This window comes from Clarias gariepinus, chromosome 21 (genome assembly GCF_024256425.1).
Source record: "Clarias gariepinus isolate MV-2021 ecotype Netherlands chromosome 21, CGAR_prim_01v2, whole genome shotgun sequence".
NCBI classification, from domain to species: Eukaryota; Metazoa; Chordata; class Actinopteri; order Siluriformes; family Clariidae; genus Clarias; species Clarias gariepinus.
In genome coordinates, this window is record NC_071120.1 from 20,716,494 (window position 1) to 20,740,486 (window position 23,993).

At 39.1% G+C, this 23,993-nt stretch overlaps 1 protein-coding gene across 1 annotated transcript; it reads left to right on the plus strand.

Annotated features, from left to right (window-relative positions):
• The first annotated feature begins 611 nt into the window (after positions 1-611).
• cspg4ba (chondroitin sulfate proteoglycan 4ba) lies at positions 612-23,531 on the plus strand. Its single transcript, XM_053481216.1, has 10 exons — positions 612-794; positions 3,639-3,802; positions 5,326-8,889; positions 8,988-9,461; positions 10,849-11,025; positions 13,536-13,734; positions 14,882-15,013; positions 16,954-17,126; positions 18,912-19,092; positions 19,260-23,531. The coding sequence occupies exons 1-10, from the start codon at positions 737-739 to the stop codon at positions 21,281-21,283; spliced, it is 7,146 nt and encodes a 2,381-aa protein (XP_053337191.1). The 5' UTR covers positions 612-736; the 3' UTR covers positions 21,284-23,531.
• Positions 23,532-23,993: the final 462 nt, after the last annotated feature.

Genomic DNA, 23,993 nt, shown 5'->3' on the forward strand with positions numbered 1-23,993 from the left:
TTTTCTTGGATGTGAAGTAGTGATTTGGGATGGAGCCCCGTAATGCACTTCTTTTTGGGATGTGAGGTAGTAATTTGGGATGAAACCCTGCAGTGGACTTTTTGGGAGATGAATGTGAGTGATTTGGGCTGCAGCCCTGTAGTGCACTTTTTTTTTATTAAAATGATTGATTTGGGATGGAGCCATGTAGTGCACTTTTTACGATGAATGTGAGTGATTTGGATGCAGCCCTGTAGTGCAGGGTTGTTGTGTTTTTGTGTGTGTGGGGGGGGGGGGGAATGTCAGGTAGTGATTTGAGATTGAGCCCTGTAGTGCACTTTTCTGGGATGTGAGGTAGTGATTTGGAATGAGCCCTTTAGTGCACTTTTCTGGGATGTGAGGTAGTGATTTGGAATGAGCCCTGTAGTGCACTTTTCTGGAATGTGAGGTAGTGATTTGGAATAAGCCCTGTAGTGCCCTTTTCTGGGATGTGAGGTAGTTATTTGGAATAAGCCCTGTAGTGCCCTTTTCTGGGATGTGAGGTAGTAATTTGGGATGCAGCCCTGTAGTGCGAGGGGAGCTGAAGTGGGCGGAGCCATGTGGATAATGTAAAGAGAAGTTGAGTTGGTTAGAGGAGTTTAATTTAGTTTAAGGAGTTTGAGTTGTGTTTTATTTTTTTGTAAACCTGCAACTAAATGAAATGGCTAGCAGTCTTGTGGGATTATGTGTAGATCCGGAATAAAACAAGGCAGATAAAATGAAGAGTTTACTTTTGTTCGGGTTGCTGGAGCTGTTTGTCGGAGTGGCCCGTGGAGGTAAGATAGTCCTACAGACCTCGAAACGTTTCTAAAATAGTAACAATATAGATACAATGTATCAACAAACGATTTACATCAATGCAGCTGTTTAAATAAACCGTTACTCTCACTCTCGGTTTCCCTAAACACTATAAGTAACTGTGATTTCTCTCTTTTACTCCTTTAGTTACTCGCTGATTCCAGTTAGCGACCACAAACTGTATATATTTACTTCAAATATTATTTTAAATAAACATCATATAGTATATAACTCATGTTTCCGCATCAAAACAATGTACAGTACAGTAGCGAGTCAGTCAGATAAGTGAGATTAAACTCATCTAGACTTAGAGTTGTGCTGTTTAGGAAGACTGATCGATACTGGACAGAGAGAGAGAGAGAGAGAGAGAGAGAGAGACTAGTTATGATCACGATATGATATGACATGACTGTACGATATGTTTCCATGTAAGTGATATTGACATTAAGTGACATTTAATAGAAGCAGTGCAGAAGATTCAGTATCTGGTCTAAGAAGGTGGAAAATGAAAGCAAAAAATTACTGTTTCATGTATTCAGCTTATTTTACCGTTAAACACTTTATTTTCTATAAATAAATGAAATAAGGACAAATAAAATGCATTATATAAAAAGACAAAAAGTTAACTATGAAGTATATGGACCCTGCCCTGTGCCTGGGATAGGCTTCATGCCCCTGCGAGCCAGTATCAGGATAACTGGTATAGAAGATGAATAAATGGATTGTTTAAACAATTAACTATTACAAAATATTACCTTATAATTACATTATTACTGTGTAGAATTATATTTATTGTGACTCTTTAAAGTTAGAAAGTTTAATAAGATAAACTGCATACCTTAAGAATCGTTAAAAAAAAATATTTTTAGGGTCATTTATTGAAATGTTGAAAAGTCATTTTTGTCTTTGTAACAATAGCCCTTATTTTGAAAAGCACTCATAAACATGTAACTTTTACCCACTGATATATCTGTGTAAAAAAAAGTTTATGTCTGTAAAGAATAAAACATGATGGTGAATCCTATTTAACGAAAACAATAAACTACTAGATGATGTGATGAGGCAAGACATAAAGCTGATCTTTTCCTTTTTTTCCTTTTTTGTAATAGTACATCCGAAATTGTATTCTTCCTAAACTACTGTATATAAATTTTCTAACTGCTACATTGCTAGAACGTTGCCAGAAAACTTTTTGAAAAAGTATTCTTTTACCTCTGCCTTGCAAAAGTGCTGACACTGGAGATTCCCTTCATATTTGCTTGTATTAATGTCACTTCACAGAAAACTTCAATATGTCAAAAAATGACATACTGTATGTTTTTAATCTGTTTACATGAAGTGTCTGGTATACAAGTTTCTATGTGCATCTTTACTATAGAAACTCCACTATATAAGAGCGACCACATATAATATAAAGCTTGAAAAAAATTGATCAACAGCTTCTGGCCAATCAAAGTCAAGTATTAAACAATGTAAATATTCCTTAATTACATATTAGCAACTTGAGAACTGTACAGTATATTTGTTATACATAAGGAAAGTAAAAGTAATCCTCAAATGATCTGTTCTTAAAGTGCCACATGAATTTAATGAATGTTGTCAGTAATGTACAAAGTCCGTGTGATCATCTTTTTTGTCTCAACTTTCTAAAAAAGAGAAATCCAGGGTTTTTAAAGCTTTCTTTATAATGACATGCCTTGTTTTAGCCAATAACGTTAGATTTGGTTAAGTATGGATTTCATTCGCATTTTTCACATGCTTTAGCTACAGCTGGATGCACACAGCGTCATGTAGAAGGCCTTATCTCAGGTGTGATGAAGGGACTTGCTCTGTATTCATGAAGACTGATTTTTCCTACAGTCGTTTCAGTACTTAAGGTTATGTGTCTGATTGATATTTTCGAAGATATTTGTAGAAAGTATATGAACTTTTAATGCATTTTAACCACATCTGACAGATTCAGTTGGTTGTCCACAACATTTTGGTGCTTAAGAGTACATTTCCTGTAACCAACATATTAGTTAATGCTTTTCAGGAGTGTTTAAACATTGAGGTCACACATTTCTTGAGAGCTTGATGAGAGTGCAGAAGATTACAGGTCCTTGGTAGAGCGCGAAACAGCTGTGGCCGAAGGGCTTTTTGTGGCCAGTCTTTTATTGTAGCGGCAGCATGTTGTCAGGCTGAAGCACGCCAGTGCATGCACACACACGCACACACACGCACACACATGCATGCACACACAACAATGTTTTGTTGGGAGAACCATGCATGTTACAGCTTTAATTAAACTTTTTTTTTTTTTTAGGAATTTAATAAAATAATAATAAAGGAAGAAAATAAATGGGTGGTAAACACATATAACAAATATAGATTTTATAGTTTTATCCAATTTAGAATACATTCTTGTATATTCTGTAAAAGCTTCCTTAATATCTAAGGCATACTGAGATGACTTTCTGCTGATCATGTTTGTAAAAAGTGGTTAATTGAATTACGGTCAAATTTAAACCAGCCTGGCTATTTTTCCTGATTGCATTAATGTAGTTCTGTATAAATAATAAAGGATTATTTCTCCAGATTTACATCCTTTTAATTTATTTATTGACAGCCTTAAGAACTTTCGTGACATCATTTATGAGTCTATATTAAATAAACAGGCTTTCCTTTTCTTCTCAGTATAGGAAGATTTTTTGTAATTCCACTTTGTGATAATTAGACAGAATTAGAAGAATGAGAATCCTGTAATTATTAAAAGTTATTTACTTTATATGTGTTATACAGTTTGTCTTTATAAAATAATTTCTTTTCTCTCTCTCTCTCAGCTTCCTTTTATGGCGACGGATTTGTGCAGTTGAAGGTAAAAGATTCGTCTCGGCTCAACACACTCCGTGTCCGCTTCCGCACGTCTAGCCAGACAGGTGTGCTCTTCCTGGCTGCGGGCCAAACCGATTACCTGCTCCTAGAACTCAGTTCTGGTAGACTTCAGGCAAGTCATTTACACATTTATCATCATAATCAGCATGTTATATATACAGTGTATGTATGAGACTCACTACACTATATTTACTGAAATGCACACGTCAGCTCATTAAAGCATCAAAAAAAGTCATAAAACGTTGTTTGTTTTAATCTCTTTATTATGCAATTTTTTTATCAAGGGTGCACTTTTTCAGGATAATGAAAGTGTGAGCTGTGATTTAGAAAAGTCCTGCATAAATTTACAGATGAAGTTCAGATTAACGTCTAAGAGTAAAAATAGCCCAAACTATTTCGATATCTGTTACATCTGTCTTTAGAGTTGGTATGAATTTCTATTTATAAGCAGTAACATTCGTGGGAAATTCACATCGTTCAAAGTCATCATTTGACAGTACATCTGACTTACAAAAGCATCCAGCTATTATACAAGCCTTGACAAGTCTGCCCAAGTAGTACTTTTCTGTGACATGATAATAACATGCTTATTTACGCCTGTAGGTACAGGAAACAAGGATGATGCTTCTTTTACATGACTAGTACATCATGTAAATAATAAAGCATGACAGTGCATGCTGTTAGAGGAAACTAATCAGTGTTGGGTTCGAGTTAACACTACCACCATGAATATCATGATAGTTTAACCGTATGTGTTTTATCCCTTTTGGCCGGCAACAATATTACCTAAACAACATTTATAAAATCGTATATTTTATACATTTCATCAGTTTATAGCTTCATTATGGTTGGGGAATGTCAATAATTAAAGGGTTTACAAAAAAGCTCTTTAAAACAGCAAAGGTTAAAAAAACACAGACTATATTTTTTACTCAAAAACTTCAAAGTGCAAAGACTTTCCCATAGTTGAAAACATGTTGTAAAAAACCCTAAAGATTTCCATAAACATCTACTTACGGAAAGGTTTATTATATGATCATAGAGCATTGTTAAATGGGGCAGTGGCGGCTCAGGTGGCTGTGGCTCAAGGTTGGTTATTGGATGATCCGGGTTCGAGCCGGTGGGTTGTCGCTGTTGGGTCCTTGGAAAAGACCCATAACCCTACGCTCACCCCAACTACCCAGCCAGTGCCAGTCCCAAGCCTAGTTAGAAATAGAAAATGGGAGGGTTGCGAACCACCAGCCTACCATGTGGTCTCCACACCTTGGCATCGACCAGACAGTAGGCTTTGGCGACCCCTTGACAGGCTTTGGCGACCCCTCATTAATAACTTGTTACTATAGTACCATTAAAAAAAAAATAATGCAAAAATAAAAACCTGTGATTTGACTTACCATCGTTAGTACTACTACTAGGTCATGCCATTCTAAAACATTAATCAACACCTTCTAACCAATCAGAGAAAAATTCATTAGTACTGTGGTATTACACCATATAATAAAAAAACATATTGTAGTTATATGTGTATACAAGCGTATAGTGATTAAAAATTAAGAATTTTAAAGAATTGAAATAAATATATCTATAAGTATAATCTAAAATGTTTAATCTATAATGTTTGATGCTCATCCATAGGCAAAGTTGGATCTTGGTGCTGGCGAGCGAATTCTACAGTCAGACAAAGGGAACCCACTGAACGACTTGGCTTGGCACACAGTAGATATCATCCATGATCAATTTAATGTGAACCTAACTGTGGACAAGCATTTTCAGACCAGCCAGAGACTTCCAACCTCGCACCAAGAGCTGGATATCAGTGATGGTTTATATATTGGTGGGACGGGAGGCTTGGATAAGGTCTATCTCCCTACTGATCTCACTGGTTTCCGTGGTTGCCTTGATGAAGTGCTATTTAATCAGCACAACCTCCTCTCATCGCTTAGGCCATACTCCGGCTTAAAGAGTGTCTATGAGGTTTCTCTTGGATGCAGTCCTCAGTTCTTTGCTAATGAAGAGGAAGCAATCAGCTTTTTCAGTTCCAAGGCATACGTCTCCCTTCCTCCATGGTCTTCACAGCAAGAGCGGACACTTGAATGCTCGGTACATACATCGGCTCAAGAGGGAATCATTATGTACAATTCCGCTCGGGAAGGGGGCTTTGTTGCCATGGAGATACACGATGGCTTTCTTGTTGCTGCTCTAGGCAGAGATGGAATGAGAACAGAGCTCCGCTCTCTTATTTCCATCAATGACAAGAAGTGGCACCATGTTAAGCTTTACTTCACCTCTAAAAGCTTGCAGCTAACTATAGATGGAGAGATGGTAAAGTCTAGTATCAAATCCAGATCAAAAACTTTGCATTTGAAAGGTTTGCTTTTCCTCGGTGGTGTAGATGATGGAACTTACTCTGAAGTCAGAAAGGTGGGCCTATCATCAGTAGCAGGAAAGCGCATTAAAGGTGGCTCCTTCAAAGGATGCTTTAGAGATATTAAGGTTAATGGTGTATTAACAGGTCTCCCAAATGCTCTAGTAACTAAAGACATCTCAGTCGGTTGTGAACCAGAAAATGAGCCACAAAGCAGCACTTTAAGCCCGGTTACTATGAGAAAGAATGAATTTTTCACTCAGTTACCGTCTATAGATATGTCCACCCTTGCAAACGGTCTGGTTGCTGGGCATGGACATAATTTCTTGCAACTTAGGAACCTTGTAGTCCCTGAGGGTGGTCGTGCCTCCTTAGAATCAAAACATATTAAAGTGAACCTGGATTTCAAGAAGCTTGGCATCCGGCAGTCTCAGATCATGTTTCGAATCGAAGAACAACCGGTGCATGGTCAGCTGAGGTTTGATGTGGACCAGGAGCAAGAAGAAAATACTTTCAGTATGCTGGATCTGTGGCATGGAAGAGTGATGTACATCCATGGAGGTTCTGAAGATCCGCATGACTACTTCATGTTCTCCGTCTTTTCCAGTAGCAGAAAAGTGACACCGAGCTACCTCAAGGGAGAGAAGTTGTACCGATTCAGTGTGACAGTAACTCCAACCAACGATGCCCCCGAATTAAGCCTGCCTGAGGGAAATCTTTTCGTTCTCTTAGAGAACTCTAAGAAGATGTTAACCACCGATGTGTTGAAAGCCATAGATGTAGACAGCAGCTCCACAGACTTGGTCTACACTGTATTGGGAAACCTTAACGCTGATGCTGGGTTTCTGGAAACTGAAGATAACCCTGGTCAGGCAGTCACTTCATTCCCTCATTCACTTCTGGAAGCAGGAAAAATAAACTATGCCCACACCGGAGTAAGGAACTCAAGGATAGTGCTGAGGGTTAGTGATGGCGAGAAGATAAGTAACACGGTGGTGCTGAGAATTATGGCGATTAAATTGGAATACAGCATTGCAAACAACACTGGGGTGGAGGTTACTCAAGGTGAGATGGCTGTAATCAACACTACACAATTGGCCGTTCAGACAAACGCAGTAAGACAAGCAGTAGACATCCGTTATGATGTCATCGTGCCGCCAAGGTTTGGGGAACTACGGAAGCTTCATTCCAGCGGAGAATGGAAGTTCACAAATTTATTTACCCAACGAGTTTTGGAGAAAGACCGTCTGAGATACTTCAGCACCTTTAAGGATATTCAGTCTGCTAATGAAACTGATCACTTTAAGTGTAAAGTCACAGTTGCAGCACAAGCAACGGAGGAACTGGTATTCAATGTAAAGACTAAATGGATTCATTACATTGTGGAAAGAAACGAAGTACTCGAGATGGACAAAATCAGGAGAGTTGCAATTGGTTCAGAGCATCTTTATGCAACGGCACAAGGTGTAGCTTTAACTGAGGATGAGATTTATTTCAAGCTCCTTTCTTCAACAAAGAAAGGGTTGATTTTACTAAATAATGAAATGTTAGATACTTATTCTACATTCAGCCAAACGAACATCACTACCATGAAAGTGGAGTATCAACTAATAGATAGACCATACGAGAACACAAGCGACAGGTTTGAATTCCAAGTGTTCAGCAAGCATGCTCATTCAGCTAGTCATGTATTCAGGATAAATATCAGAGCAGATATCAACAGCGTTTACATTAAAAACAGTGGACTTTCAGTTCTGGAAGGTGAGAGCAAACTTATTACGAATAAAGAACTGTTTGCTGAGACTCTAAGTACTAAAGAAATCTTTTACAGAATCACCGAGATGCCAAAACATGGCAAACTATCACGAATCAACCTGTCCAACTCGACCAAGGATTATGATAATCTAGTGTCTTTTACCAATCGGGATATAATAGAGGAGCGCCTTATGTATGTCCACGATGACAGCGAAACTACACATGATCAGTTCAGATTCGTGGCTTCGACAAGTCCGCTGGCAAAGAGCCACGTCAAAGAAGACGGGGTCGGCTCCAAAGACGGCGTCTTCAACATCTCCGTACAATTAGTGAACGATGAGAAGCCTGTCCGCATTGTAGATAAAGTGTTCCATGTCGTCAAGAATGGACAGAGGCTGTTGACGTTGGATGACTTGTGCTACCATGACGCAGACTCTGACTTTAACGACGGTCAGCTTGTTTACACCCGCCGTGGGATCCCCATAGGTGATCTAGTGCTTGTAAATGACACTTCTCACAAACTCTACCAGTTTCGCCAAGAGGACCTGGAACAGAAGCGAGTGTTGTTCGTTCATCGTGGGATGAACTCTGGACGCTTCGTGCTTTTCGTATCAGACGGCAAGCACTACATCTCCTCACTGTTGGATATCAGCGCTCAGGAACCGTACCTTAAGGTCGCCAACAATACAGGCCTGCTGGTGCAAAAAGGACAGGCTGGGACATTAAGCAATGCTAATTTCAGTGTGGTTACGAACATGGACGTCAGGGAGGACAGTGAAATCAATTTTAGAATTAAAGACGCTCCAAAGTATGGTGCATTGTTTTTAACAGACAAGCAAATTGACTCTTTCACCCAGAATGAGCTGAGGAATGCTTCGCTCTCGTATCGCCATGATGGCAGCAAGAATTTGGCGGAATTTTTCAGTGTCATCGTGGAAGCGAAAGGATTTCATGTGGAAGCCAAGATCAATGTGAAAGTGTACTTGGAAAGCCACCAAAAGCCCCCTGTCGTACTCAACAACAAAGTCTTAGTGGTAGACGAGGGAAAGCCGGTGAAGATCGAACGCAGTAAGCTTGAGGTGATTTGATTATTATTTGAATTATAATTCAATTCCTCCAACCACTTAACACTTTGATGTGAACGTGAATGTCTTGTTTGTTGATTTTTATTTTCCAGGTCACGCACGAAGCTAATTCGCCCAATGAAATCATCTTCACTGTCAAGGTTCCTCCAGTTTATGGATATCTACGAAGTTTTCTTCACGGTAAAGATCAATTCCAGGGAAGTGAGCAGGACCCTTTAATGAAATTCACACAACAAGACATCAACACTGGTAATATCCAGTACGTACAGACAGCGCCTGAACAGACAAACGACTCCTTCGTTTTGGAAGCAAGCAACGGGGTCGCAGAACTGAGTGGCATTGTTGTGCCTATAGATATCATTCCTCATTTTATACCTGTTGAAGTGACCAATATCACGCTGAAAGAAGGGGGATCTAAAGCGCTGACGGAAAAGATCATACGAGTTACAAGTCAGCATTTCTCCGGGCTCCACTTTGTGTACTACGTGTCGGAGGGACCAGTGCATGGACACATCGAGAACTCCCGTTTCCCAGGGACACCCACGACATATTTTACCCGAAAACAGGTAAGAACAACAGGCATGGTGGCTTAGTGGTTCGCACCGTCGCCTTGCAGGGTCCATGTTCGGTTCCTGCTTCTGTGTGCATGGAGTTTGCATGTTCTCCCAGTGCTTGGTCTCCCACAGTCTAAAGACATGCAGATTAGGCTTATTGGTGTTCCCAAATTGCCCATAGTGTGTAAATAAGTGTTTGAGTGTGTGTGCGTGACCTGCAATGGATTGGCACCCTGTCCAGGGCACGAGGCGGGGTACACCCTGGATGGGGTGCCAATCCATCACAGGGCACATTCACACACTATGAGCAATTTGGGAATGCCAATTAGCCTAATTTGCATGTCTTTGGACTGTGGGAGGAAACTGGAGTACACCACCAAGAACCGGGAGAACATGCAAACTCCATGCACACAAATCTGAGGTGGGAATCGAACGTGCACGGCGACAGTGCACTGGAGACCCCTTCCATAAATGTTACCTTAAAGACAGCGTAAATGTATTACCAGTCAAAAGTTTGGACACACTTTCTAATTTCATGGTCTTTTCTGATTTTTATTTTGTTTTACATTTTAAATAAATGCTGAAGGTGACCAAAAAATATGCAAAAAGAAAAAAAATTAATTTTACTAAAAAAAAAAAAAAAAAAAAACTTGGAATTTAAAGGTGTATCCAATTTTTTACTAGGATTGTATATCAGTAATTTTTATAAGGGTTTTTTGACACATTTTTTAAATCTGTATATGATTCATTTTAGATTATCTAGAATGTCCACCATGTGTGTCTTTGTGTAAAAGCTGTTACCGTAGAAATTAGAGTGTGCTCACTAAAATAAAGCTATTATATATTTTAAATATTTAGATCCTGACCAAGCATATCTGAGGTTACTAAGGGGGACAACAGGGGAGACAAAAGAAAAAGAAACTAATTTTAAAATTCGAGATGCTCTAAAGTATGATGCATTGGTTATAGAAGACGAGGAACGCTGTGCTCTCAGATCGCCATGATGGCCGCGAGAATTTTGCTGAATTTTTTAGTGTCACTGTGCATTTGGAAGCCAAAGTCAATGTGAAAGTGTATCCAAAGCCACCAAAAACCAGTTCAATAATGTGTAGTGTAAACACAGTATAAGTGATAACACGGCAAATAAATAAATAAGACAAAACTATAGTGAAGGATCTAAGATCTAAGTTTTCAAATCAGTGTGAATACTGAATTGTGAGCTACTGAATAACCATCATTTGACTGAGTAGTTACACATCCCACAGTCAGTAAGTCTCCGAGAGTTAAGTATTACCTCATGGGTTACACATTGTCCACTTTTAGTAGCCGAATTAAAGTCTTACTCATAACAGTAACATGAACCCACGTGTTCCAACCTTCACATATATTTTTTTTCCAGGTGGAACAGGAGTTTATCTACTATGTCCATGACAACTCTGAGACGTTACAGGACTGCTTCACTATAATAGCCAACGCCTCAGATCTACGAAAACACAGCACTCCCAAGACAGTGCACGTCCGAGTCACACCAGTGAATGACGAACCTCCAGTTATCACAGCCAACAAAGTCCTCAGGGTGGGTGCACATTACATAAACGCTTGAAAGTTCTCTAAGACTAATTAAAAGTAAAGCTCCAAGTCTACTTATTGTGTTTCTTTGGGTTTCCATTGTGCACAGGTGTAGTATTTAAGTCACTGGAAGACAAAAGCATTAACTTTAGTCTTGCACTCTAAATACAGAGTCTGGCTCTAATTTGAACGGCACCAGAAGGGCTGAACTTCTCTCCGTCCTAAATGCTTTGGATTCCTCCAGGCATTCAGTAGTCATTTGCTTTTGAAATTAAAGGATTACTGCCTTGAAGGATTAACAAAGTTTAGACATGTTGACTCACTGCCTGGACAGTAACATGAACTTTTCTTAGCTTAAGAGACTTGCCAAAACCAATTGATGGTCATGTAGTGTAGTTTCTTGTAAATACTTCATTTAGCCACAAGGGGGTGCTCTGCAATAACTTTTACAACACTCTAATTTATGCATGAGTCTTTATTAGTTTGCATACAGCTACGTTTAACACCTGGTCAACATCGAGTCCATGACGATGCATTTTCATTGCTGGATAACACAGAAAGGGACTGATACACTCCATATGGATTTATTAATTAAGTACCAAGTGGCCCCTGGATGTACGTCATCAAATCAATATCCACAGCAATTTATAATTCAAATCAGGTTTTTCTAAACAATTCCATTCCACGTTGGCCGATAGGTCTATCGTTTACTTCATCTTTAAATCATTATTTTGCACTGCTATTCAGTGGTTTCGTCTTGGCATTTCACAACGGCAGTCCCTGAGTTAACAGGATGTTGTGGCTTCCTTAAAGCAATGGCATCTCAGTTTAGCGTGCTCTATTGTTTAAGCTGAATTCTGAGCTTCTCAATCTTTTCGTCCATTACGCCTGTCGTGGCAAGGAAAAAAGGATGGCTAGAATTGAAAATAATTGAAAAGGGGTCAAATAGCACATCTTTTAAAATACTCACAAGTGGTATAAAAATGCCAAACAGTTTTTTTTTTTTTTTTTTTTTACTAAAGTGCACATGGAAGCCTTCATTATTAAAGTGTCTAAGCGCACAATTTTTTTTTTGAAAACATGATGAGGTGTGTAGATAAAGGCAAATTATGACTGGGAAGGGAAGTGTGATGTAGCCAGACAACCTGCAGGGGGTTTACTGTTACCCCCCTGACGGCGGTTTATTCGGCTATAAGAACACATCCTGAAATGTTTTACTCCACTTAATCTACAGTATATGTAGATATATAATATATATATATATACGCTGGTATTTATTAAAGAGAGACACATACAGTAGTACAGATATATATTTTTACTGTACATACATATAACATTGTGGGAACACAATACAGTGTAATCTCTTAATCATAGCTGCCAAATGAATTTGGCAAATTTTGACTTGTTTGCTTTGCAGACTGCAGTGTGATTTCTCTCAGTTTGCACATACGGTCATGTTTCATTGACCTTGAGACCTCATAGAGAGAATGAGATGACCCTGCCTCTAGGGTGCTAATTGAAACACTTGCAAAAGCAAACACGAGTCACTTGTGCAATCAGGAGAAATGTGTGTTGCTTTGGGTGACGTACTGTACATAGTGCAGTGTGCAAATAATAAGGCAGTGACATTAGGCAGTATCTGCTTTGACTCTACTCTGAATTAAACTATGGCTTAAGAATTAAACGTATGACTTACCTCAATATCATTGACATATTTTGGTTGAAATGAATCCGAAATTCAGCAGAGCAAAGCTAGAATTGTCACTGTCTAGCAAATAATGGAATTCTCAGTACTTTAATAAAGTCATAAGTAATAAACATCGTCTTGTTTGCTGTTTTTGATTATCCTAATACATTTTTTTAAACCATCAAACTAATCAGTGATGATGTATGTTCAGTGCCAAATGGTTAACAGTAAAAATGCTGAGTGTATTTATTGATTGATTGATTTATTAAAAACTAATACGTTTTACAATACAAGGAACTTCTAATCAAATCAAGCTAGGACTTTTGATTGTGCAGAATAACAGAACGCAATTATGATCAGACTGCCTGCTTCATGTCTGAAACGCTGGCCTCCCAGGAACTCCTTTAATGGCTCAAACATGTGGAAATGATTTGGAATGAGGTCAGGACTGTAGAGGGATGTGTGGGTAGTAGTGTTCGTGAATGATTGTACGTACACTTCCCACAGACAGATGTGGGAAGCTCTAAATGATATGCCTATTATTTATAATTTTAATAATATTTAAGAATACATATTCTGAAAATCTTTAATTCTTCAATATTATTAGTGATTTCGTTGCAGCTGCTTTGCTAATATTTGAACACAGATTGAAAACCCTGAGAGAGGGCTCCTTTGATAACAAAGCTACTTAGTGTAATATTATCCTGATTATATCAGCAATCCTTCCTCTCGCGTTATTCTGCTAGAATGTATATGGTCTTGTTCTAATGATAAGCATGAGATGGTATCAGTTTACTGAATCCCATTAAATCTCTGTTCATTTGAACTAGGTTTGGGTCAGCTCAATGACAGAAATCACTCCTGAAGATCTCCACGCGGAGGATGACGATACCGTCCCAGAGCAGCTACATTACCTCACCACTCAGCCCAGTAATGGTCACCTGGCGCTGAAAAGTGCACCAACTAGACCAGTTATGAACTTCACGCAGGCTCACATAGACCAGGGACAACTACTGTTCGTGCACAGTGGTAAGATATGTCATCACCCAAATGTAGTAGACACAGAAAGGTAGGAGGACACAAACACAGGAGGTCAAATCCTATGTCTTTACAATCATAAAGCAGCCGTGATGGTGCTTCCCAGATGTTAGAATATCTGTTATTATCCAAAGATTCAATAAAGGGCCGTTAATCAGTCAATATTAACACATTAAAGCATGTGATTATTTTGGAAAATTGAACGCATTAGAATTATATATATATTTTACGCAAATTATAGTACGACCACGTTTGACCCTAATGGCTTCCCATAATCTCTGCGCATTTACCCGGCTGGGTGTGATAATGGCACGTTTAACACGGATAATAAGATGACTGAGGAAACATCACCAGGTGTGCTGAACACGTTTCATTATAAAAAGCTTCCAGATGGAAGTTTGGATAAAAACCAAAGTTGTGTGCCCGAGCTACCTTCAAGGGGAACTATTTTTTACAAGATTACATTAAACGTAAGCTGTGGGAGTGGTGGCTCAGGTGGTTAAGCATCTACAGTAGATTGTTGATTTTCGGATCTAAGGATCCGGGTTCGAGCCTTGCTGCCGGTGGGTAGTCACACCACATACTATCAAGCTACTGCATGCGGTTTAAATTCAACATTTATAGATATTATAAAGCTGCATAGTCTTGTTTCCTTTAACCAGTTTGTCTTGCGTTTCTTTATTTAAACATTGCACATTTATAATACAAGTAAATCAGAGTACTTTATATATGCAATCGATTGACATCACTAGGTTTAATGTTAGATCGAAAAAAATAAGAGTTGTGTATTTAAAGTGAAAAACAGTGAGAAAGAATCCAGAGATGAGATAACAAGGTCTAAAAATAGAGCTCCGTCTCATGGCACAGTGCTGATGTGTCATGATCGTAAAAGACAGTATTAGCCCTGCACCCTTTTACAGATTTTTCTTTAGCAAGTATGAGTAGCAAGAAGCTTTTTTTATAACTCATAATAACATACCAGTCCATCCTGCATTTCCTTCAGGGGCCATAGAAAAAGTAAAAGCACCCATTTTTAATTTCACACTGCAAATGAAAACCATAAATTCTCAGCTGTCCCAGTGGTACCTTGCGCAGCACACTGCTATCCACATCAATTCTGCTTTATTGTCTTCTCCAGGAGCCACGGCTGGAGGTTTTAACTTCCAGGTGAATGATGGGGTGAACTTCGCTCCGAGGCAGATATTCAGCGTGACGGCACGTACGCTCGTTCTGCAGATGGAAAGGAGCGGTCCACTTGCCGTGTTTCCAGGTAATTCAGCTATTGCTTAATAATTGGTCAAGTCTAACCGTATAAAATTTCTTTTTTTTTCATTTTGTATTATAGAATATAACAGTGTACATAGCATTCGCAGGGTGGATGGTTGATTCCTGTATCTTTGGCAAAAGATGCCTTCCTTTAGTTTCCTGTAGTTAAATCCTAACTGCTGCAACCATTAATACCCTGTCTAATAGTTTACTACCCTGTAAACAATGGAGCAAAACCCTTTTAAGGATTTCTGCTCAACGCAATACCTCTATTGGTAAACACATTATGTTGAAAAGACTTCAGACGTAATTTAGCAATTCTTAGTAATACGCCGGATTTAATACCCAGTGCTAAAAACAGTTGCCTTACGCACTGTTTTGTCTGGGGCAGTATGTAAAACAGCTGGCGTGCCTATTTTCTGGCCTGTAAATTTGCAGTGCAACAAATTTGTTGCCACATTCAGCAGGGGATTTTGGGTAGTGACTGGTGCCAGATACTACTCATCTAAAGTGGGAAACTGCAGCTGAGTGCCAAAGTTTTCCACACTCACACAAAAAGAGGAAAAAAAATGAGCTTGATTTTCAATCTGTATATAAAAAAAATAGATCTTTAAAGGAGAGAAAAAGTAAAAAGAGTCATGCGAGATACTGTATTATTATGAGATGAGATATTTATATGGTTTAGATGTTCAGAAAAAGACTGCATGACTATATCAGTCTAGTGGTGGCTCAGATGGCTCAGGCACTGAGTTACTAATTGGAGAATCTGTGATTCGAGCCAGAGGTTGCCATGGTCGGGCCCTCGAACAAGGCCCTTAACCCTGTCTGCTACATATGCGCTGTATCACGGCTGACCTAAGTTAAATAAAGGCTTAATTAACTTAAAAATCAGCCATTTTAACAAAATCTGTTGTAATACTTTTAATATGTGATAATGAAAGAAATTCTTTGAAATGTCTGCTTCATTTTGATTAAAGGGTACACAAATCTTTATATCTGACCATACTTTAATCCTCTGTGTGGCAAAAACCCAAGGTATATCTACTTAAGCAATACCACACGAAAGGCGAAGTGCTGTATCGCTGCGCCCTCTTGTGTACGACCGCATCACAGCCGTGCTATATCCAGCAATAAAGCACGACCTGGAGTGCGATATCGCTTTTATACCACAGTGCCGCAAACACCATTTATTATGATTTGAACCAGTTTGAAATTCAGCCTTGTGTTACAGTCTAGTTAGATTTAGATATTCAGATGTGATTCGTAACGCTAAGTGGCAGCTTGGCGGTGCTGGGGCTTGAATCCCCGACCAAAGTAACCCAGAGCATTAACCGTTTGCACCACCGCTGCCCGACCTCCTCACACTTGATGTTGACCATAATGGATGAGGAAGTATTTATTCTGATCATGTGTTAAGCCATACTGTGGTGTAAACCTACTTTCTTTCTCTTTCATTCTCAGATGATCCATCATTCTAAAATACAGATATATACTGAAAAGGGAACACAGTTCCGATAAAAGGACTGCTGTTTCCTTGATTGTAAACTGTAGATTTAAGTAGAGGACTTTCCCAGCAATTGGCCTTCCTTTATCACCATAATTGGGCTTCCTTTATTACTATAACTGTGCTAAAGAAAGAAACAAAATCTTAAAAAAGAAACAAAATCGTGAAAATCTGTTTCTTTTCTTGTAAAAGCCATCTAAAGGACAAAGCCTTAATTAAGTTGAAGATTCAAGTTTGTTAGTCATCTGTAGCTCAAATGCACACAAGCGTGTAAAAGGTGTTGCCACAACGACTCAAACGCACTCAGCCATCAAAGCGTCCGAGTACACAATAACGTGGTGATGTTTATAGCAATTTCCAGACGTTTGCTGTTGCTTTGACTGTGTATTTTAACAGCTGGAGTTCATCCGAGGTAATGTTTAGCCTTGTTTTCCAACCAGGCGCTTCATCCGTCATTTCAAAAGAGGTCCTCAAAGCGGCAACCAATGACAACGAGGGCAATTCAAACCGCACTATTGTTTTCACCGTTGTTGATCCGCCGAAATTCGGAAAGCTGGTGGCTGTGCAGGCAGACAAGTCCATAACTGAGATCTCTTCCTTCACACAAGAGATGGTGAGTGTTGTCCAACCTCATGCTTTATTCACACGGAAAAGGGGGAAGCAATGATGAATTACACATTTGCTCTACGGCAACATTACATTAGGTCATATGTCTTCGTATTTGCTGCTGGGAGTGGGTGGGTAAATCATCTGAGGTAATATTAAGCTGCAGAAAGAGTTAGAGTTTTAGATTAAAGGGTTTATATTCTACACTAGCCTGAAGTATTGCTTGTATTTTATATAATTGTGCCAGTTTGGTTGTACTTTGTAATTATACGAGCTGATTTTTTACGTGTCTGAAACCATTGCTTCACTCAGTAATAACTATAAACTTTAAGGTATAGTGCATTTACTATACTAGGGCAGGAGTGACCGAGAGTTCGGACGGAAGTCAGAAGTGCACGAAAACCACATCCTGTCAACCAGTAATGCATATACAGCTTCAGTTTACCACATGAAAAATGACCACAAAATATCAAACACAAAAGTTATCATAGACATGCTGGAGTAACCAATTGTCACAGTACAGTATAATAGAACCGCTCCATCATTTCACTGACCCACATTTTAAATACACTATTAAAAGTGCCTGTTATACACAACCATTTAAAGGGTAGTTTTATTTATGCTTCCGTATAAAATTTGACTGCTTTAGTATCCTTCCTGACAAATTCCTAGCTCTAAGAAGAAAAAAGGCTGTAAATTGTGGTACTTCAGTGTGGAATTTAGTTTGATTTATGATGCACTGTGTAGTAATATAATAAGCTAACCAGGCAATATGATTTTTTAAGAAAAAATTAAATCATGCCTTGCATCTCCAGGGTCCAGGTTCGTATCCCGGCCAGACTCGATTCCTGTCTCTGTGTGCATGGAGTTTGGGAGTTTGCATGTTCTCCCCGTGCTTGGTGGGTTTCCTTCGGGTACTCCAGTTTCCTTCCATAGTGCAAAGACCTGCAGATTAGGCTAAATGGTGTTCCCAAATTGCCCGTAGTGTGTGAATGAGCGTGTGAGTTTGTGTATGTGTGTGTGCCCTGCGATGGATTGGCACCCAGTCCAGGGTGTAACCCGCCTCATGCCCAAGTCTCCAGGGATAGGCTCCAGGCCCCCACAACCCTGAATACAGGATGAAGAACTATAGACGATGAGTGAGGAAAATCATGCCAAAGGTACCTTGGCATACGAATGCCCCACCTTGCATGTTTTTTCCTTAAGAACTAACATCTTGCAAGAAATTTGCCCTGGCATACAAGCATTTTTTGGCATACGAGCGACTGCCTGCATACTTCCGATATAGTGTACTTGGAAAAGCCAAAGCGAAGCAAGTTTACTTTTTTTTGTTTTTGCTTTATTTTTTGCGTTTTGTGAAACTTTTGGTGAAGACATAGCACCATGGGTTTTAAGAATGTTAGCAAGGATGGCAAGAAGAATAAAATGGAGCCACTTTCAGTTTCGTTTTTAAATTAGCTGGTGACGAGAGGAATCATAAATTAAGTTTAAAAGAGGTTTAATATGTATATATATTTTTTTTTTATAAAGATTTTTAACACTATGAATAGCGTTGGAAATTAAAATTATTGGTAACATTTCTGGGTGGCTGGAATGTATTATCTGCATTTACATAATTTCATATGGGAAAATGGGTTTCGCAGTATGAAATTTTGCCTCAAGAATTCACCTCTGGACAGGTTTAATTTGTATGCCGAGGTACCGCTGTAGTGCACTATGTGGTAGACAAGACACACATTTAAACTGTTGTACTTACAGTATATGTATATGTACAAATATATGATCATTCCAGGTCGATGAAGGTAAGGTGGCATATGAACAAAATGTGGACTCTGTTGGATGGGCAGCATTAGACAAGTTCACGTTCACTGCATCATCGCCTCCTGCAAGCCTCGAGCCTCAGACCTTTGATATTGACATCTCTTATGAAAATGCAGGGCCTGAACAAAACACTCTCCTTGTTAAAAATACAGGTATGCTTACAGTATGATTACCTCTTATATCCTTAACTGTAAATCCCAAAAGTGAAAAATGACTAAACACTAAGTAATTCATTAAAGTAATCCTTCACAGCCAGTGAAGTCTTTTGTAAAACATGTTGAGAAAGCAAAATATTTCTCAAAATTGTGTTGTGTTTCAGGAGCTGTGGTAACAGAAGGAGACAAAATCGTCATTGACAAAACAATGCTGGACGCATCAAATCTCCTCACCAAACAGCCAGAATCTCGTCGCAACTCCTATGACGTCTGGTACCAGGTCAAGTCTCTACCTCAACATGGTGTCATCATTGTGGGTGAAAGGAATCTTACAAAAGAAAAGCCCTACTTCTCTCAGTTCATTCTGAACAAATACGGAATAACCTACCAGCATGACAACTCTGAGACCGTACACGACCGATTTGTCTTTGATGCTTTCCTCAACCTGAAGAGCAAACCTGCACAACGCCCTGAGGATGACCGAGAAGTGTTAGAGGAATCGTTTAACATTACAGTCACTCCAGTGAATGATCAGCCACCCATCCTGAAAACCAAAGCACCAAGCCTTAGAGTGGTTCAAGGAGACACTGTGGCACTCGGACCAAGCAACTTGAATGTGGAAGATCTTGACAATGCTCCAGAAGATATCCAATACTCAGTGATCAGCAGACCTAGCAATGGATTTCTTTCTCTTGTTGGAAGCCTAAATGTATCTGTCGATACCTTTTCTCAAGCCCAGATCAACGATGGTAAGGTATTTTTTATCCAGGATGGCAGCCCTGCACCTGGAGTGTTCTATTTCAGTGTCACCGATGGCCATCACAGGCCAGTCTACAAACTTTTCAACATAGAGGTGTCGAAGATCGCAATTTCAATTGTCAATCAAACAGATTTAGTATTGGTACAGGGGCAAACATCAGTGTTGCTTAACCAGTCACACCTGACCGCAGTGACTAATGGAAAAAACACTACTGTCCATTATAAAATAACTGCTCCTCCGAATTATGGTAAACTTCTCTTGGAGAACAAAGAAGTTTCTTCTTTTAACCAGGATGATTTGGAAGCAAATAGGTTAAGCTACCATATGATCAATCTTGCATCCTCCTATGATAACTTTGAGTTCACTGCCTTCACATCAGAGGCAAACCTGACTGATCAAATGGTTAACATCACAGTCGAGCCTTTAATTAGGTATGCACAAGGTGTAAAGTTTTCAAATGAAATTCGTGTTAAGCTCAAGGCAGACTTTCTCAATGTCTCTGAGCTTGCCCTGATAAGTGGTAGTGATCCGTCGTTTGAAATTCTTGCCGCACCAAAGTACGGCAAGATTTTTAAGACTGGCAACGAGAAAAAAGCAGAGCCTACAAAGACATTTTTCTTCAGTGAATTACAGCAAGAAAAAGTCACCCTGGAGCTGAAGGCCAACCTTACTGAAGTTCAAGAGGTGAACGACTCTTTAGGATTTGTTCTAAAAGCCGGCACCCTCCAACCTGCAAACGGGAAGTTCGTCTTCAGCATTGTGCCACATGACCCTGCTCTGATAACAACCACAGCTGTTCCGTTCTACACAAGTAGTACTGTGTCATCCAGCCAAACCACAGTTATGAGCTCCCCTACCACTTCAAAATATCCAACAGTTCAGCCTTCAGTGCTATTCACCAAGGCTGTGCCAAAGTTCAAGGGCCGCAATCGCTGGGGTCACTCGAATCGCAGTGACTCACATGCCACAACTATGCTTAAACCAACTCATGGTCAGGAAACTATCCCAGTGAGAAATCAACCTGTTAGGGTTGAGTCGGTGTCCCAGAGCGACTCCTTCACTGACCCCATGGTTATCATCCTCCCACTGTTAGCTCTTCTCCTTGTCGTCATTGCGGTCATATTGGTGTTAGTGCTGAAGAGAAACCAACAGAAAAAGAAAAAACATTTGAATGGTGCTTCTGCTCCAAAAGCCTCTCCTGATAGTAGACACTTACAGGGTCATGCAGAGAGGACTGCAATAGTTCCTTTAGTTACTGTAACCCCTCTCAGTCCAAGCAACCCTGGTAGTCCTGCTCTGGCGAGACCACAGACAGGCAACCCTGCCCACGGGCAGTACATGACTCTGTGCTCCTTTGGCGACATTGAATCCACTCAGTTTTGCAGGACGACAAATCCCACACTGCAGAACAATCAGTACTGGGTGTGAGCTACAGTACAAGTCTGTGGACAAGGATCAAGTCATCCCAGAGTTTTAATTGAAAGTATTTTGCTTTGTTATTAGTTCACTCAAGATTTCAGCAAGACTGTTGAATTTATTGTTTGGGAAAGGTGGTACACAAAACATCAGTTAATTAGGCAACTGAGTTTAGGAGCTTATCCTCACACGCCCACATCATTCATGGGAACAAGCAAATCATGGGTGTCTGTGAGTTCAAACAAGCAGAAGGAGGTGGTTAGTACCTTCCCCCTGAGAGTGTTACGTTATACCCTCTTGGGAAAGATTTGGTTGGGGGCTTTACATGCCTCGGTGAAACGTCTGTTATCCCGGACACTGCCTGGTTGTCGCTGATGGGGGAGTGCATTATAATAAAATGGGTGGCAACTGGACATGACTGAATTGGGGAGAAAACTGGGGACAAATCCAAAAAACAAACAAAAACAGCTGCTAATTTGCTTGTTAGTTTTGGTCACAGCGGAGGCACAGTTGTGCTGATTGGATCAGCACCGTTTCAGTCTAAATATCCATTTTTACTTGATAAATTCTTAATAAGGTTAAACCACTAGCTTGCCTTTTTGATTGTGATGCTAGAATTAGCAACTTTACTTCTTTTGCACTCCAGTTTAATTCACTTTTAGGGAAACAATTAAACAAGCCAAAAAGAACCTAATGAACCAATTCATTCAAATTTGACAGACTAGGGGTCTAGACACAAACATCCGTGATGATGAGTTTCAATTAACTTTAGAGTATTCTGAAGTGCAAAGCATTTGCAAGATCTACTATATAAGAGCAGGATCTATAAAAATCTAGATTAGACTAAAATGGACTAGTGCTACAGGTGGGATACGCTTTATGCTAGACAATCAGCCCACGATACTAAAAAAAGACCAAGCGTAGGAGACAGGGAAGTGTGGGAGAGAAAACGGTCATGAAGAGAAAAATGAAGAAAGGGGAATTATTAGGAAATTAGCTAGTAGGAACTTGGCATTGTGATCCATTTCATTTTAAATCATTATGACTACTACATATTTTAATATACAATGCATTTCCTCATTGTTGGTCTTGCAAAACAGAAATGTTGCGTTAAGCACAAGATTTGTCTATTCACAGGAAATTGACATTTTTTTATATATATGTATTTTTTGATAAAGTATAAAAGAAATATTGCTGATACAAAAACACCTGGGCAACAATCTACATACGGTTGCATGCAAGACTTCTTGAGTGTCTTGGTTTGAAACTAGAATGTGGTTAACCTCACAAAACTATGTGTTCGGTTTGGAAAGCACATTGTTGGTATGGTATTGAAACGATGCGTCTTCCTGAAGGCCTAAGTATAGAGGAGTGTGAGTGAAACTGTAACTGGTACGAGTCTGATAGTTGGAGAAAGGGCATTGTAAACCGCAATTTATAATTGGATTATCCAAGAAGATATGCAGATAATATACGATATATTGGCAGGGGATTCACTCGTCTGCCTTCACATGCATTTGAACTTGAGTAACATCCAATTTTTAATCCTTAATACATACATTAACAATGAGAAAAGTTTTGGACAGTACTCTAATGGAAATTTTAACGGATGCATTTAATAAAAGTAGACGTCTAGTCTTTCTTTCCTATAAGCAAGACTGGGTGTAGTTATCCACCTGAGATGGGTGCCCTGCTTTTGTCTACCTCAGACATATAGAAGTGATCCAGGGCAAACCAAAAGAAATGTTCAGGAAACTTTTTATAAAAGGTAGGCTGTAAGAAACACTGAGATTGCATTGCATTAAGGTACTATCTGCTTTTATGCTGTTGATAATTTTTTTATATATATTATACAGTACAAATATTTATTTCTATATCCAACTTGAAAGTATTTAAACAGAATTGTACATTATTTGTTAACGGTTATATTAGTTTACACAGTAGAATTAGTGATTTGGTTTTATACCTCAGGTATTGGGTGATTACTCTACACTAGACACTAAAGTTTCTCATGAGCACATGATGTAACTATACTGTATGTTACATTAAGCACTGACTTGATGAAAAAATACACTGTTACTATTTTCTTATTTATATTTTAACATGTGGGCTGCCGTGGTTATTTCACCACAAAAAAAGAGAAGAAAAAAAATCTGTTCTAGTCATTATCACTGGCCATGTAATCCCTTGCTCACTGTATTATTACTGTATATCTGTTGATAAATAGTGTATATACTGCACATAATTAAACCACAGTTAACTCAGATTTTGTCCATTTGTGTTGAGATCATATGTTGGTAATAGAGAAAAAAAACAATTAATACCATCTCAGCAATAATATAAGGGGTTATTATAAAGATACACCTCTAAGACAATAAAAAGACACAGAAGGACATACATGTCAAATTCAAATTACTGGTTTGCATCAAACAAAGAAAGAAGACATTAAAATGACTGGAATTGAGTTAAGACTGTGGAATTCATTATTGATTGGAAATCACATAAACACTTAGTTAAGTCGCATCATAGGAAATTTGACAGTAGAAATCACGGGTACGTTTAATAGTGAATGTAAAAGCATTTCCCTAAACGCAGTGTGATGAGAATTTACAGGATTCGAACTAAACAGCTGTGTGTCTATAGGTAAATCATTGTTAGTGAGATTAATCCGAAAAAAAAAAGGCTTTAATTTGATAGTGAGCATAAAGACAGGACTTTGGAG

Excerpts from the sequence above, each read along its gene's own strand:
- cspg4ba (XM_053481216.1), top strand. The coding sequence starts at position 737 with ATGAAGAGTTTACTTTTGTTCGGGTTGCTGGAGCTGTTTGTCGGAGTG. Across the intron at positions 3,803-5,325 it reads TCAGTTCTGGTAGACTTCAG|GCAAAGTTGGATCTTGGTGC; the intron begins GCAAGTCATTTA and ends GCTCATCCATAG. Across the intron at positions 11,026-13,535 it reads CAGCCAACAAAGTCCTCAGG|GTTTGGGTCAGCTCAATGAC; the intron begins GTGGGTGCACAT and ends CATTTGAACTAG.